Source organism: Pipistrellus hanaki, assembly GCF_964339955.1.
Source record: "Pipistrellus hanaki genome assembly, chromosome: 1".
Lineage (NCBI taxonomy): Eukaryota > Metazoa > Chordata > Mammalia > Chiroptera > Vespertilionidae > Pipistrellus > Pipistrellus hanaki.
In genome coordinates, this window is record NC_140503.1 from 29628798 (window position 1) to 29645086 (window position 16289).

The window sequence follows — 16289 nt, forward strand, 5'->3', positions numbered from 1 at the left end:
CAATCAGTGTTGAAAGTGAATGCTTGTTAGTGCCAGGAGCATGCACTTTTTAATATGTTAGAACCGGGATGGCAAATTCAAATCTTTACAGAGGCCAGACAAGTGGTACATAATGAAGTAGTCTGAATGTGACAAAAGGAGTGACTTAGGAAGCTTGGACCCTCCTGCCAGTCTGCTCCTGTTAACTGTTGGTCAGTAGGTAGATAAGGGGCCAAGTGTTGCTAGATATTCTAATTTTTCAAGATAAGCTGAAAATCCAGATTTTTGTATGGGTCACAGAAAAAATGGACTGTGACCTGTACCTTTGAACAGTTTGCTGTTTCTTTTTTAATTTAAGAATGACTGGCTTGCTTAAATTTCATTGCAATTTTTATTCTAGATTTACTCAACCTTTACCATTTCTTATGTACTTAATCTTAAGTCTTTACATAGGAAAGCTGTCAGATTTATCAGAGATAGTCAATTGATTACACAGTGCACTTATATACAGTAATGTTGATTTTAGACTTACGTAGCTAACTTGGTAACTGCCTTTTATCACTGTACTGTGTAGGCTTGCCTGGGCTTATGGAACAACTTTCTCTCTTCCCAATAAAGGTAATTTTCATCTGTGTTAGGATGGTTTGGAAAATGGTTTCTTTATTATCGCCCCATTACATTAAAATGAATTGCCAAAACCTTGAGTTATTTTATTGGATGGATTTTTGTGGCAAGAGTTTAGCAGCATATTTCTAAAGACTGCTTTCAACCACTTTGCAAATCTGGAAAGCAGTTGGTGGTTGCTAAGAGACATACTATTCAAGTATCCCCATAAACATATGTACTGCTGCAGAATGCTATTTAGTAATTTGTGTATCACATTTGCAGTTATGTTAGCAGAAAGGTGCCTTATTTATTATGCAAATTATGCAAATCATTCAGCCTGTCCTTAAAAGTGACCTTTAGTTATGTTTTTAAAATCTCAAGACAAATTGGACATGACAGCTCATTAAAAAATTTAAGTTCTAAACTGAAATAAATTCCACGAGGCCTTAAATTTCAATACAAAGTCCAATACAAAGAACTATTTTCTGAACAAGTTCTTGAATATGTTAAAATGTTTACATTTCTGAGTGTTTAGCAAAAACTATAAAATGTTAGAGAATTTTATCATATAGCCATTACCAATTAACAATAAATCACCTCATCCCATCCTGTCCAGCTGTAACTCAAGTACTTTAAAAAAAGGCTTCACTGCTCTGAGTCCTGCATCCAGAGCCAGCTCCATGGGTGTGCAACTGTGCAGTGGCACCGGGCTTGGAAGGGCCTTGCACTTGGTTTAATACTTTGCTGTTGCTGGCTCGAAATTTCTAATAATTTTTGAACAAGAATCACTGCATTTTCATTTTGCATTAGGACCTGCAGGTTCTATAGCTAGTTATGTATCCTGAATCCATGAAGTGAATCGTTCTGTAGCATAACAGCTGTGACTTGGAAAGCTGACCAGATTGGTTGTCTTAAAGATATAAGTCACTGATTTTCTTGAATCAGATAAAATGAGTGCTTGAAAGAGGAAAAAGTGGACTTCCAGTTTGTGAGAAGAATGCCTAAAATTAAGAAGAGAATAGCCCTAGATGGTTTTGCTCAGCAGATAGAACATTGGCCTATGGACCAAAGGGTCCCCGGTTTGATTCTGGTCAAGGGCACATACCTCAGAGGCAATCAATCACATCGATGTTTCTCTCTGTCTTTCCTTCTCTCTTCCACTCTCCCTAAAAATCAATGGAAAAATATCCTCGGGTAAGGATTAATTAAAAAAGAAGAAGGAGGAGGGGAGGGGGGAGGGAAGAAGGGAAAGGAGAGGAAATAAAAGCTTATGATTTGTATGATTTACACCTTTCAAGTTTCTATACTCAAGTTCCTTAGAGAAGCTTATAATGTGCAACATTTAAAAAAATATATTTTTATTGCCGAAACCAGTTTGGCTCAGTGTTAGCCTGCAGACTGAAAGGTCCCAGGCTTGATTCCAGTCAAGGGCATGTACCTTGGTTATTGGCACATCCCCATTAGAGGGTGTGCAAGAGGCAGCTGATTGATGGTTCTCTCTCATTGATGTTTCTCTCTATCCCTTTCTCTTCCTCTCTGTAAAAAAAATCAATAAAATATATTTAAAAATATATTTTTATTAATTTCAGAGAGGAAGGGAGAGGGAGAGAGAGAAACATCAATGATGAGAATCATTGATTAGCTGCCTCCTGCACGCCTCCTACTGGGCATTGAGCTTGCAACCTGGGCATGTGCCCTTGATTGGAATCGAATGCTTTATCCACTGAGCCAAACCGGCTAGGACATAATGTGCAACATTAAAAAAAAAAAAGGAATGTTTATTTCAGAGAAGGAGAGAGGGAGGGAGGGAGGGAGGGAGGGAGGGAGGGAGGGAGGGAGGGAGAGAGAGGGGGAGGGAGGGAGAGAGAGAGAGAGAGAGGAGAGAAGAGAAAGAGAGAAAGAGAGAAAGAAAGAGAGAGAGGAACATTGATGTGAGACACACACCTCCAGGCTGGGGCAATGTTTGAACCTGCGACCAAGGTATGTGCCCAGGAATTGGACTTGTAATCCTTCACTTAGGAAATTCCAAGGGTTTTAGGAGCTATGTGTCAGGAATAATGGAAGAAGACCAAATATATATTCCTTATTATAAATTAGAGGCCCGGTGCATGAAATTTGTGCATGGGGGGGAAGGAGGGGGTTGTCCCTCAGCCCAGCCTGCACCCTCTCCAATCTGGGACCCCTTGAGGGATATCTGACTGTGCCCAATTCTAAATGGGCAGCCAGACAGCCCTCTCACAATCCAGCTGGCTCCCAACTGCTCACCTGCCTGCCTTCCTGATTGCCCCTAACCGCTTCTGCCTGCCAGCCTGATCACCCCATAACCACTACCATGCCAGCCTGATTAATGCCTAACTGCTCCCCTGCCATCCTGATTGCCCTAACTGCCCTCCCCTACAGGTTTGGTCACCCCTAACTGCCTTCCCCTGCAGGCCTGGTCACCCCTAACTGCCCTCCCTTGCAGGCTTGATTGCCCCCAACTGCCCTCCCTTGCAGATCTGGTCCCTCCCAACTGCCCTCCCCTGCTGGCCATCTTGTGTCCACATGGGGGCAGCCATCTTGTGTGTTGGAGTGATGGTCAATTTGCATATTGTTCTTTTATTAGATAGGATTACAGTATTATAACAATTTTTGAGAACTATTTCTCTGAAAATGTCTTTATTCTACCCACATACTTGATTGGCATTTTGTCTATATATAGATTTATAGGTTGGAATTCAGCCTCCCTCAGAAGTTTTAAGGAATTGGTTTATTGTCTTCTATTTTCCAGTGTTGGTATTGATAAGGCCTGTGCCAGACAAACTCCTCATCCTTCATTGTGTCTTATTTTCTCTGTAAGCATTTGAGATCTACTCTTTGTTCTCAGTGTCCAGAAAATTTCAATGTGGTGCTTTGATGTGGGTCTTTGTTCACTTATTGTACAGAGGATATAAATGACTATATATTGAAGCTCATACCCTTTGTTTCCCCCTGAAAATTTGGGTTGAATTCTTCCTCAGATAATTTCCTTCTTTTCATTTTTTCTTTTTTTGTCCCTGTGCCCTTTTGGTATTCCACTGAGCCAAACTGGTTAGGCTAAAGTCAGTGTGTGTGTGTGTGTGTGTGTGTGTGTGTGTGTGTATACACACACATTTTGAAAATGAAATATATATATATATACACACACACATATACATACACACACACACACACACACACACACATATATTTCATTTTCAAAATTTAAAAGAATGTGCAGGAATGAATTAATTTCTTTGGTCAATGCCCGTTTTTAAACTGATGACCCTTCTGGTCCAGGCACCGCTGATAATGTGAAGCAATGGAATCACAAACATCAAGAATTATTTCATTCAGTATTGTGTGCCCTCAGCTTGTCAATTGTTGCCAGTTTTGTACCATAAACTTTATCTTTTATGTATCCTCATAAAAAAAAGAGTCTAGTGGCACTTTAAGATAAATTTTTCTTTGTTCAAAGCTTAGTTTGGTATCACCCATTATTTTAAATCAGTTAAATCTGAAAAGGAATGAAAATTAAGTGAGTTATCAGCTGTTAAAGTGTATATATATGTTTTTGGTGACACCCTATATTTGTCTTCTTGTTATGTTTTCATCGTAGATAGACTAATTTTAATGTTCCAGTCCTTCTGTCCTCCCCCACCCCCCTTAACATTTTGAGTTTCCAAAAGCTCTTACTTATTTCCTGAATATTTATCTGAAATAGTATCTTGTTGTTATTTCAGAGATTGGATGCACTTGTTTACTTCTGAGTCTGTTATAGATAGAACCTATCCTGATTTTGCCGTTTTTTTTCTATTCCTTGTAACTATTTCCTCAGTTCTTTGCGAGCGTTTTGGTCTCTGTCTTTTATGTTTCATATTTATAGTTATATTAGAGGCCCAGAGCATGAATTAGTGCATGGGTGGTGTCCCTGGGCCTGGCTGGGGATCGAGCTAATCAGGGCCATCTCACCCAGTCCCGATTGGGACTGAGCCAACTGGCCAGGGAGTGACCGTGGGAGGACTCCAGGGCATGTCCAGTCCATCTAGCCCAGTCCCCATCAGCTGGACCCCAGCATCAAGCTAACCTACCAGCCAGAGCATCTGCCCCATGGTGGTCAGTGCATGTCATAGTGACTGGTTGAGTGGTTGACCATATGGTCTACCAATTGGTCAGACACTTAGCATATTAGGCTTTTATACACACACACACACACACACACACACACACACACACCCTAGAGGCCTGGTGCACAAAATTTGTGCACAGGGGTGTGTGTCCCTCGGCCTAGCCTGTACCCTCTCCAATCTGGGACCACTCGAGGGATGTCCGACTGCCCTTTTAGGCTTGATCCCTCTCACAATCCAGGATTGCTATCTCCCAACTGCATGCCTGCCTGCCTTCCTGATTGTCCCTAATCACTTCTGCCTGCCAGCCTGATTGATGCCTAACTGCTCCCCTGCCAGCCTGTTTGTCCCTAACTGCCCTTCCCTGCAGGTCTGGTCACCCCTAACTACCCTCCTCTGCAGGCCTGGTTCCCCCAAACTGCTCTCCCTGGGTCTCCCCCAACTACCTTTCCCTGCAGGCCTGGTCCCCCCCCAACTTTCCTTCCCTGCAGGCCTGGTCCCTCCCCGCAACTGCTTTTCCCTGTAGGCTTGAATGCCCCCAACTGCCCTCCCTTGCAGGTTTGGTCCCTCTCAGTTGCCCTCTCCTGCTGATCTGATCACCCATGACTGCCCTCCCTTGCCAGCCATCTTGTGGTAGCCATCTTGTGTCCACATGGGGGCAGCCATCTTGTGTGTTGGAATGATAGTCAATTTGCATATTACTCTTATTAGATAGGATAGAGGCCTGATGCACAGATGGTGGCCGGCTGGTTTGCCCTGAAGGGTGTCCCGTATCAGGGTGGGTGTGGGGAGGCCTGGGTAGGGGCCTGCTGTGGTTTGCAGACCAGTCATGTGCCGGCCACCCAAGTGGAGGCCCTGGTATCTGGGATGTATTTATTTTCTATAATTGAAACTTTGTAGTGGAGGCCAGGGCAGGTCAGGGCTGCGGGAGCTTGGCTTCCTCCATTGCCGAGGGCAACCCAAGCCTCCTGCTCTCTCCAGCTCTGTGGCTGCTGCCATTTTTGTTGGGATTTATTTATCTTCTATAATTGAAACTTTGTAGCCTTCAGCAAAGGCCTGGGCCAGCCAGGAACTTGGCTTCCTCCATTGCAAGGGAAACCCAAGCCTCCTGTTTGCTAAGTGGCCACAGCCATTTTTGTTGAGATTTATTTATCTTCTATAATTGAAACTTTGTAGCCTCCAGTGGAGTCTAGGGCCATCAGAGTGTGCAGAAAGCTTGGCTTCCTCCATTGCCAGGGAAACCCAAGCCTCCTGCTCACTCCATGGCCGCAGCCATCTTGGTTGGTTTAATTTGCATACCATCTCCTGATTGAATGGTGGGCATGGCTTGTGGGAGTAGTGGAGGTATGGTCAATTTGCATATTATTCTTTTATTACATAGGACAGACAGACACACACACACACACACACACACACACACACACACACACACACTAGTGGCTCGGTGCATGAAATTCATTCATGGGGGAGGGGTTTCCCTCTGCCCAGCCTGCACCCTCTTTAATCGAGGACCCCTTGGGGAATGTCCGACTGCCGATTTTGGCCTGATTCCTTTGGGACCACTGGCTCCTAACCGCTCACCTGCCTGCCTGCTCGATCACCCCCAACTGCCCTTCCCTGCTGGCTTGATCTCTCCCCTAACTGCTATCCCCTGCCAGCCTGATCGGTCCTAACTGCCTCTGTCTTGCAGGCCTAATCTTGCCCCCAACTGTCCTTCACTGCCAGCCTGATCTCACCCTCAACTGTCCTCCGCTGCTGGCCTGATCTTGCCCCCAGCTGCTGTTTCCTCCGGCCTGATCGCCCCTAATTGCATTTGCCTCAGTCCCACCAACATGGCTTTGTCCAAAAGGAAGTCAAACATCCGGAAGATGACCGGTTGACCCGATTTAATTAGCATATTACCCTTTTATTAGTGTAGATCACATGTGTCAAACACAAGGCCCGCGGGCCAAATCCAGCCCGCCAGGCCTTGCAATGTGGCCCGCACCGCGCTGTCATCACTGCACTCCGCTGTCAGTTTATGACATTGTCAGTTTATGACTGTTCAGTAAACCATTCGGCCCGCGATTTAGGCTGGATTTTAGATTTTGGCCCCTTCTCTGATTGAGTTCGACACCCCTAGTGTAGATAGATGTTAGTAATCAGAAAACCTCTTAGGACCGGTGTGTGAGGGACATGTGGCATATTGGGTAGAGACCTTGCCATTTCATTAGTACACGCATAGGTGTTTCCTCTCAAGGTTGTCAGTTTCTCTAAAAATGGATCTAATCTGCCTCATCTAGAATTTAGGGAAGGGGGCTAGCAAAGATCTCACTTTTCAGCATGCAGAGTTTCATTTAACCCCGTTATTTTCAATGAAGGCCTCACTTAGCTGTGTACAGTGTCCCCAGCACTAGAGACTTGCTCATTTATTTATTGTCTCCAGACTTCAATTGTAAATCTTCAGTGCACTGTGTGGGGCAGAGGTCTGGGAGGTCTTGTTACTCCTGCAAACTTTCAGCCATCCTGTTTTCAGTTTCTTACACCCTTGCCATCAGATATATCTCATGCCCTCAGTTCTAAAGCCTGGTAAGGGTTCTTTGGTGTGAATTGGCTTCTTGTCGGCTTCCCTCCCTGCTGGCAGAATGGAAAAACACTTAGCAGAGTGGAGAAAGAGGAAACCCAAGATAGTTACTCCTTGCTATCCACTTTCCATCTTTGAAAAATGTACAAACTTGTCTAATCTGCTCTTCAGACCTTTGTGTCCGGTAGTTCCTTCAGTTTTTATTTCTTAACTCTCATGTCAGGGAGAGTTCAAGAAGATAGAGGTTCAGTCCCCATGTCTAACTGGAAGAGACCCTTACTGCCTTTTTCATTTGCCCTTCTCATTTCACTGTCGGTTTATTATGAGCTTCAAAGGAGGTTCTTTGGTTAAACCACTTCCCAGTTCATTCCTGTTTGTTAGCTTCCGCACCCTGACAGGTCTGTCTTTGCTCTGTAACCACCTTGGAAACTCTCCAGCTTCTTTTTTGACAACCAGTTGCCTGTTTTATTGTAGAGGGTACAGTTCCCCCAGACATACAAATGCTGGATTTTATTTTATTGCTTTTTTTGTGGGGGGAATTTTTGTAGTTTTTATGTAACAAAGCACACACATATTATTTTGTTTGGGAAATCAGCTTATTCTACTCCCCTTTCTTGGCCTGTGCACTATTATAGTATTTCCTTTGTCTCGTACATAATAAAATCATCAAGAGTGTGTTTTGTGGAATAGCAAGAAAGTAATTTATATACTGCAATATATCTTTCTTTCTTATAGAACACTAGAGGCCCGGTGCACAAAATTCATGCAGGGGGTGGGGAAGAGGTGGTCCTGGCCTTTACCCTCTTGTGGGGAGCGGGCCTAAACCAGTAGACGACATCCCTCTTGCAATCTAGGACCCCTCGTTCCTTACCGCCCACATGCTCACTGCTCCTTAGTGCTGCCTCGGAGGTGGGAGAGGCTCCTGCCAACCCCGCTGTGCTTGCCAGCCATGGGCTCAGCTTCTGGCTGAGCAGCACTCTCCCTGTGGGAGTGCTCCTGTGTTGAGCATCTGCCCCTGGTGGTCAGTGCCACATCATAGTGACTGGTCATTCCGGTCGTCCCAGCATAATGTTCACTTAGGCTTTTATTATATAGATGATGTACACTGAGTGTCCAGATTATTATCTCTGAATGCATAATAATCTGGCCACTCAGTGTATATATATTAGAGTCCTGGGGCATGAATTCGTGCATGGGTGGGGTCCAGCCAGCCTGGCCAGGGGGAGGGGATATGGGTGGTTGGCCGGCCTGCCTGCTGGTTGAATTCCTGGTCGAGGGGACAGTTTGCATACTAGCCTTTTATTATATAGGATATACACTGAGTGGCCAGATTATTATGCGTTCAGAGATCATAATAATCTGGCTGCTCAGTGTATATAATGCTTGTGGGCTTTGCACATGATTTAAGTTAGACGCCTGGTAATAATGCATTTTCTTTAAGGCCTAATGAAAACATTAGTTTAATAATTTTTGCTTAATTATGTTTTCATTAAACTCTTAAGATTAACAATACATGAGCATAGTTGATTCAAGTTTTGCTAACAGTTTACCCCTCTTCAACCTTTTATGTTGGTTGGGAATTACTCATTAAGCCCTTTTACAACACTGAAACATAGAAACCAAAGGAAAAAATAGATCTCAAAAGGTTAATAATTTTATTAACAAGGAATAGGATAGGTAGATTACAGATATTATGTCATTTTGTGCATGTAGTAGATAAGAGATATTGAACCATGGGGGCTTTTTTTATATTGTTTTCTGTGGAACTGTATGGTTGACCTGCTTATTGCTTTTCCTGTGGGCTCCAAGTTTGTGTGTGTGTGTGTGTGTGTGTGTGTGTGTGTGTGTCCAGCAGTGAGGGCAATCGCTATCATTGATTGATTGACTTAATGGTCAGGTGGGCAGGTATTTTAACATCATCTTCTTTTTAGATAGGCTTCCGGTGAAGGTATGTAGTATTGAATCTGCCATGAAAACTTCCACTATCTAGCTCCTAATTTCTTCATAGATTAGCCTGGATGTTACTTCCTCTAAAAGTCTTCCCTGATCACTCCACTTCTCCCAAATAGATTAGATATGTCTGCTATGTATTTATATAGCATCCTGAATGCCTATCTTGCAGTTTATTTACCACCATCCTTCTTTAGAGCAGGCCTTCTGAAAGCAGAATGTGTCTGCATACATATTTATTCAAAATACTCAGTTTTTGAATGAATGAATGAATGGATGAATGACATTGTGTAGCCAAAAATTGCATCTGTCTCATTGCCCACTTTTGGAGACTGTCCTTTAGTTGGTGCTTCCTGCCATTAATTGAAGGGCCAGGTTTTTTTGGTCTAGAACTCCATCTTTTAGTAAAAAAAAAAAAAAAAAAAGCACCAAACAAAAAGTAGGTAATTTATTTGATTGAATAGTACTCACTGAGTATAGTAATATTCTGATGTTAATCTTAGCCTCATGTCTTAATCACCTGAAATCATGCTTTTGTATATTGATAGACTTTTTATAATAAACGTAGTTTGCATTCATGTATATGCTGTCTGTATGTTCTTGCAATGTTTTGCTGTAAAGTCAACATTAGACCTATGAGTTCTGCTCTTTTGCTATGATAATGAATGTATGAAGAACTCCTTAAAATTTAAAACAATCTAAATTTGTTCTTCAGCCAGAGAAACCTGCCAACTGTGATTTAGGAAAAAAAATAGCAGTTTTATTGAGATATAAAGTTCAATAAAATTCACCCTTTTAATTTTACAATTCATTGTTTTTAGTATAGTCACAGCGTTGTGTAACCATCACTACTATGTAATTTATCATCCTCCAAAGGTACACTATACTCATTAGCCCCTCCTAATTTTGCTTTTTAACTATTAATTTGCTTATTCGGTGTATTTCATATAAGGGGGATATTTATACATTTCATACTAGTTGTTAATTTCATACAATATAAGACTTTTTGTGACTGGCTTCTTTCACTTTGTATGATGTTTCAAAGATTTATTTGTGTAGTAACGTACTTCATTCCTTTTTATGGCCAAATAATATTTTGTTATAGCACATTTTGCTTATCCATGCATCAGATGATTGCCATTTGGATTCTTCCTACTTTTTGGCTATTATGGATAATGGTGCTGTGAACATTCATGTACATGTTTTTGTGTTGACATATGTTACTGACTTTACAAATGATTGAGAAATTCAAAATGTTATTCATATATAACATACATACAGAAATGTGAATGTTCACCTCAATGAATATTTACAATTATATTTATTTGTTTACCCATATAACAAGATCTTGAAAGAAACATTACCTGTATCATTAGGGACTTGTTGATGTTGCTTCGGTTTAGGTTGCTTCATTTACTTGTATACTCTGGTAGAGCTGAAGGCTTATCTTAACTGTATCTCTGGAACATAAGCTCAGGAGGTACCTGATGTCACAGTAGTGGAGTTGTTGAGATAATGGACTCTAAGGCCTTGGCTGCTTGAGTTCAAATCCTAGCCCTACCACTTATTAGCTTTGAGACTGTGGGCAACTTTACTTAACATCACTCTGCCCAAATTTCCTCATCTGTAAAATGGGGATAAAACTACCTCAGAGGCAGTAATGTAAGTAGGTTGCTTAGAAAATTGCCTGATGATCATACTAAGTACTGTACATGTGTTACATAGTATTATTGTTATGTTTATTGTTATTGTGTATCTCTTCACTAGAATATAAGCCCTTTGTCTGACTGACTTATCACTGTATTCTGAAAGGCTAGCACTGTGCCTGGCACATAATAGGTACTCAATAAATTTTTGAGGAAGGAAGGAAAGGATTTTAAATAATGAGTGGCAGAATTCCTAAATTCTTTCCTGAAACCGCTTTTGACAGCACCCTCTTTCTTTTACAACAGCTTTTGGAGCTATTTGACAGTGAAGACCCCCGGGAACGGGACTACTTAAAAACAGTCTTACACAGAATTTATGGCAAGTTTCTTGGTCTTAGAGCATTTATCCGAAAACAGATTAACAATATTTTTCTAAGGTAAGTGGAGGGAGGGGGGAGAAGAAGAAGCAAAGTGGTGGTTTTATAGAAGTATTAAGTAAACCTCAAATATTTGAATGTAGTGTACTGACTTTATTTCTCTCTCTCCCTCTCACTCTTTCTCTTTCTTAAAGGTTTGTTTATGAAACAGAACACTTCAATGGTGTAGCTGAACTGCTGGAAATATTAGGAAGGTAAGTACATTTTTATCCAATTGCTAATCTCTGGTGAGTATCGTTCTGTGAATTAGGTTCAGGTGGTGCAGGGAAATGCTGACCTAGATCTACTGCTCTGTGTACATCTGATACTCTCATTTGTGCTTTAGCGTGCTTCCCAACTGACTCTCCAAAACTCGGTTTCCTGTTCCCCTTGTTCCACATTTAGGCATTGCCAATTCTGCTAGGATGACTGAAAGAGCTAGCAGTTTATTTCCCATTACACAGACAGTACATCTGATTGCAGTCAGACCAGATACCACAAAACATCTTATTCTTGTTAGTTTCTAGACAACCTGCCCTTTGCCAGATTTTTTGAAAGCAAGTTTATAATAAATCGGGAAGAATGCCATGTTCCAGGAACCCGTGGACCCAGGTGTAGTCCTTGAGCAGCTGTTTCCTGGTGCAGTGGAACGAATTGGAAAGAGACAGCTGTTGTGTAGCTTTCTACACTCAAGGGAGACTAATGTAACTGGACAATGTGATTACTTAGTCTCTCCTCCTAATATGAGGAGAAAAACAAGGTGGAGCCATGTGGTTTTCTCTAACTTTCTAGACTGGGCTCTAGGGTATTCTTGGTCTGAGCAGACATATCAGGGACAGGAAAGAATGTTATCTAGAAATGGAAAGGGTCATAAGTGAGCAAGGCAGGCAATTATTTAGGGAAGGAAAAGAGGGAGGAAGAATAAAGAGTTGTTGATACAAAAGATTTGGGGACCGTCCAACCAGGTTTCAGAGCACAGGAGCCTGTGCTGAGAGAGGAGAAGCCAGTTTCCTTTGCTTAAATTTCCTTGAAGTAACTAAGAAATCTTGACTGCCTCTGGGATGGGTTTGGGTTGCTCTGGACCAGTCATAAACTGATTAAGATTTAACCCAATCTCACAAGAACAATTTGTCTTAGTTTAGCTTGTTGTGGTAGCATTGCTAATTCACATCTCTTTCCTTCTTCCTAGCATTATCAATGGCTTTGCTTTACCTCTTAAGGCAGAACACAAACAGTTTCTGGTGAAAGTGTTGATCCCTTTACACACCGTCAGGAGCTTATCACTCTTCCATGCCCAGGTAGAATTTTGTACAACTACTTTTGGAAGCAAAGTAAAGTTTGCAAACCCAGTGTTTCTTTGATACTGATATGTGCTTATTTTGTTGTAACAAAGACTTTTTAAAGTTTAAAATACTCCCCCCCCAAAATAAAAGTGTGTGTGTGTGTGTTCAGTGCATAGGAGACTCGGGAATATTTTTCAAATGAAAGGAGTATTTATGTAGTCATCTCATTTTTCAGAGAATTTAGATGACTTGCCAGTTCACAAAATTATATATTGAACATGTGCATAGTAATATATGTATGTGGGCTTTTCAGATTTAGATTTTTAGACATGTGTAATCATTTTTGAATGTTTTTGAATATTTTGTCTCAGTCTTATTTTATAATAGTCTATTAAGTTGCCTTTTGCTCCCTCTTCTAGTCATTCACCATATCTTTCTAACTTTCTACACACAAATAAATGCACAGTAAGCAAATCAATATTTTCACATCTATTTTATTTTTAGCCTTCATTACTTTAAAAAGTGTTCCCTGTCCTATTATTCCCACTCTAATTCCCATGCTAACACTGTCTTGCATGGTAAGCATGTCACTAGTGGGGAGAGAAATGATCTAGTGGCGTTTTAGTTTTAGTATTTCAAACCACTGGCTCCCCAATCCCCCCAGTGGGAATGTTTTGAGTTTGCATAAAAATGTAACACATTTTTCTGAGCAGTGTTCCTCTTTAAATGTGAAGTTATGTGTTTCGAGGAAAATTAGTCCATATGCTTCTAATTTAGAATACCCTCAAAAAGTTGTTTTCCAAGAGTGGGTTTCTTGTCCAAGAATCCTTACCAGCCCTTTAACAAATCTTGCCTCTAGTTTTTGAAACAGGCTGTTACATTGCGTGATCATCTAGAAGAATTCTTGCCTACTAGTTGAGTTGTAAAACTCATATTTTTCCAGGTCCCAACTGGCAGGGAGAACCTTCTGTGTCTTCCTGAAACTGCTTTAGTTTGCATGTGCCAGTCAGGCAACCAGCAAGGTTTTTAGGAAAGCCTACTCCTCATAGAACACTCTTCTGGAACCACAGTAAAACGCAGTGCTATCGAGGTTAGCACAGACACAAAGAAAGCCCATGAGATGTAGTTCAAACTATATGTAGATGAGATACTTTCAGAATATTCTGAATGTGATGTTTCACTTCTGCTTTTCATTAGCTGGCTACGTCATGTCTCAATATTCTTTTCCTTTTGTTAATGTTAGGCTTAAAAAAATATTGATCCTAGGGAGGAAGGAAGTGAGGGAGGAAGAGAGAGAGAGAGAGAGAGAGAGAGAGAGAGAGAGAGAGAGAGAGAGAGAGAGAAAGAAACATCATTGTGAGAGAGATACATCAATCGCTTGCTTCATCCCTGCAACTTAGTTATATACCTTGACTGGAATCAAACTCACAACCTTATTGTGCACTGGGCAATGTTCTAACCAACTGAGCCACACCAGCCGGGGCTATCCTGGTATTCTTTTAAAAAAAAAAAATTCCCCTGAAGCCTTATTAGTGCCATTCTTTGATTTGAAAAGTAGCTTTTTACATATATTTTTATTTTTAAAATGAATTGGATGTGAAGTAACTAAAACCAGAATCTGGGAACTTTTTAGGAAGTTTTAATAATACGTCTTTTGAAACCTTACTATATAGAATTTCTAACTTTGTCCTTCATTTTTATTTCTCCAGCTGGCATATTGCATAGTACAGTTTCTGGAGAAAGATCCTTCACTCACAGAACCAGTAAGTACTTTTTTCCATAATTTTGAATTATAGACCACTTTTCATGGAGTGTATATGAAAAATTAAGTGTCATTTGTTTTTCTCCTTTCCATTTTAGGTTATTAGGGGGTTAATGAAATTTTGGCCCAAAACATGTAGTCAGAAAGAGGTAAGTGCTTAATGTCAGTGTGTTAATAGCTTACTAAATAATTGGCTGAATGCCAGGCACCAAGCTAATAAGCATGTATAAAATGAATTCTTTCACTTAATCCTCATTGTAGCTCTGTAAGGCAGGACTGCCAGTGTTCTCATTTTACTGGTTATGAAATTGATGCCTTGAGAAGTTAAGGAGCCTGGCTGAGTACCCTAACTATAGGTGGTTAGGCCAGAACCTGCCTTCCTGATTTGTGAACCATGGACTTTTATCACAGTGCTGCTTAGCCCCATGGAAGCCCGAGCCAGGTCCCAGTCATGTGTCCAACTGTCTGGGCCTCTCTCTGTCACCTTCCTAGTGGCCACCTTCGTATTGTGGAGGTTTTGCTGTCATTGTGGATAGATGCTAGAGCAGACTGCCCAAATACCCACTTTAAAACATAGTGTGGATGGGATCTTACTATGTACATTCATAAAATGTTACAGAGCTGTAGTTTAGCTGTTTACAAGTGGCCTGGACTCCTTTGACCTACAATGATTTACTATATATATATATATATATATATATATATTCTTTAAAAACAACAACATATATATAATTTGATGTCAGAGAAGAAGGGGAGAGAGGAACATCAAAAATGAGAGTGAATCATTGATCGCCTTCCTTCTGCATGTCCCCCATTGGGAATTGAATCATGACCTTTTGGTTCATAGGTTGACACTCAACCACTAAGCCATGCCAATTGAGCTGTACTTTAAAAAAAATAATATATATATATATATATTTCAGAGAGGAATGGAGAGTAAGAGAGAGATAGAAACATCGATGATTAGAAAGAATCATTGATTAGCTGCCCCCTGCATGCTCCTTACTGGGGATTGAGCCACACCAGGGCAGGTGCCCTGACTGGGAATGGAAACATGACCTCTTGGTTTATAGGTCGATGCTCAACCACTGAACCACGCCAGTTGGGCATGATTTGTACTTTTGCCAAGACCTAACTGAGCATGTGCCATGCAAGGTTGTTGTGGGGGAGTGTCTCTTAACTTGGAAGTGATCCTAGCTGGGTGCATCCACTCTCCTGAAAGGTTAGAAATCATGTGAAAATGGCCCAGAAAAGGTCAGCTATTAGTTTTACACTTTGGAAAAATTTTGGGGAAATTTATTTATTTATTTATTGATTGATTGATTTTAGAGAGGAAGGGAGAAGGAGAGAGAGAAACATCAGTGATAAGAGAGAATCATTGATTGGCTGTCTCCTGCCCACCCCCTACTGGGGATCGAACCTGCAATCTGAGCATATGTCCCTGACCAGAATGGAAAATAGGACCCTTCAGTATGCTGACATTCTACCCACTGAGCCAAATCGGCTAGGTCAGAATTTGTATCTTGACAAATGTCAAGAGTCTACAAATTTTGCTTTTAACAGAAATACCCTCCTTTTCAAATCAGTTTTAATTCTCCAAAACCCTGTACAGCTTCAGAAAATCATCTAATTTCTTAATACTTGTTAGGTAAAATTAAAAGTATGTATGCATTGCTACCCAGCTGTATCTTTTTTTTTATATATTTTATTGATTTTTTACAGAGAGGAAGAGAGAGGGATAGAGAGTTAGAAACATCGATGAGAGAGAATCATCGATCAGCTGCCTCTTGCACGCCCCCTACTGGGGATGTGCCCACAACCAAGGTACATGCCCTTGACCGGAATCGAACCTGGGACCTTTCAGTCCGCAAGCCGTCGCTCTATCCACTGAGCCAAACTGGTTTAGGCTACTCAGCTGTATCTTAAGATATGAAGAAGGCATCACTATTTTTCATATTTT

At 41.2% G+C, this 16289-nt stretch overlaps 1 protein-coding gene across 2 annotated transcripts in view; it reads left to right on the forward strand.

Annotated features, from left to right (window-relative positions):
- PPP2R5E (protein phosphatase 2 regulatory subunit B'epsilon) overlaps positions 1-16289 on the forward strand; it is a 139230-nt gene that overhangs the window by 106924 nt on the left and 16017 nt on the right. For both annotated transcript variants that reach the window (XM_084866826.1, XM_084866827.1), the window contains exons 6-10: positions 11175-11305; positions 11440-11499; positions 12474-12582; positions 14277-14330; positions 14428-14478. In XM_084866826.1, the coding sequence (XP_084722952.1) occupies positions 11175-11305; positions 11440-11499; positions 12474-12582; positions 14277-14330; positions 14428-14478 (405 nt within the window). The remainder of the gene's footprint in view (positions 1-11174; positions 11306-11439; positions 11500-12473; positions 12583-14276; positions 14331-14427; positions 14479-16289) is intronic.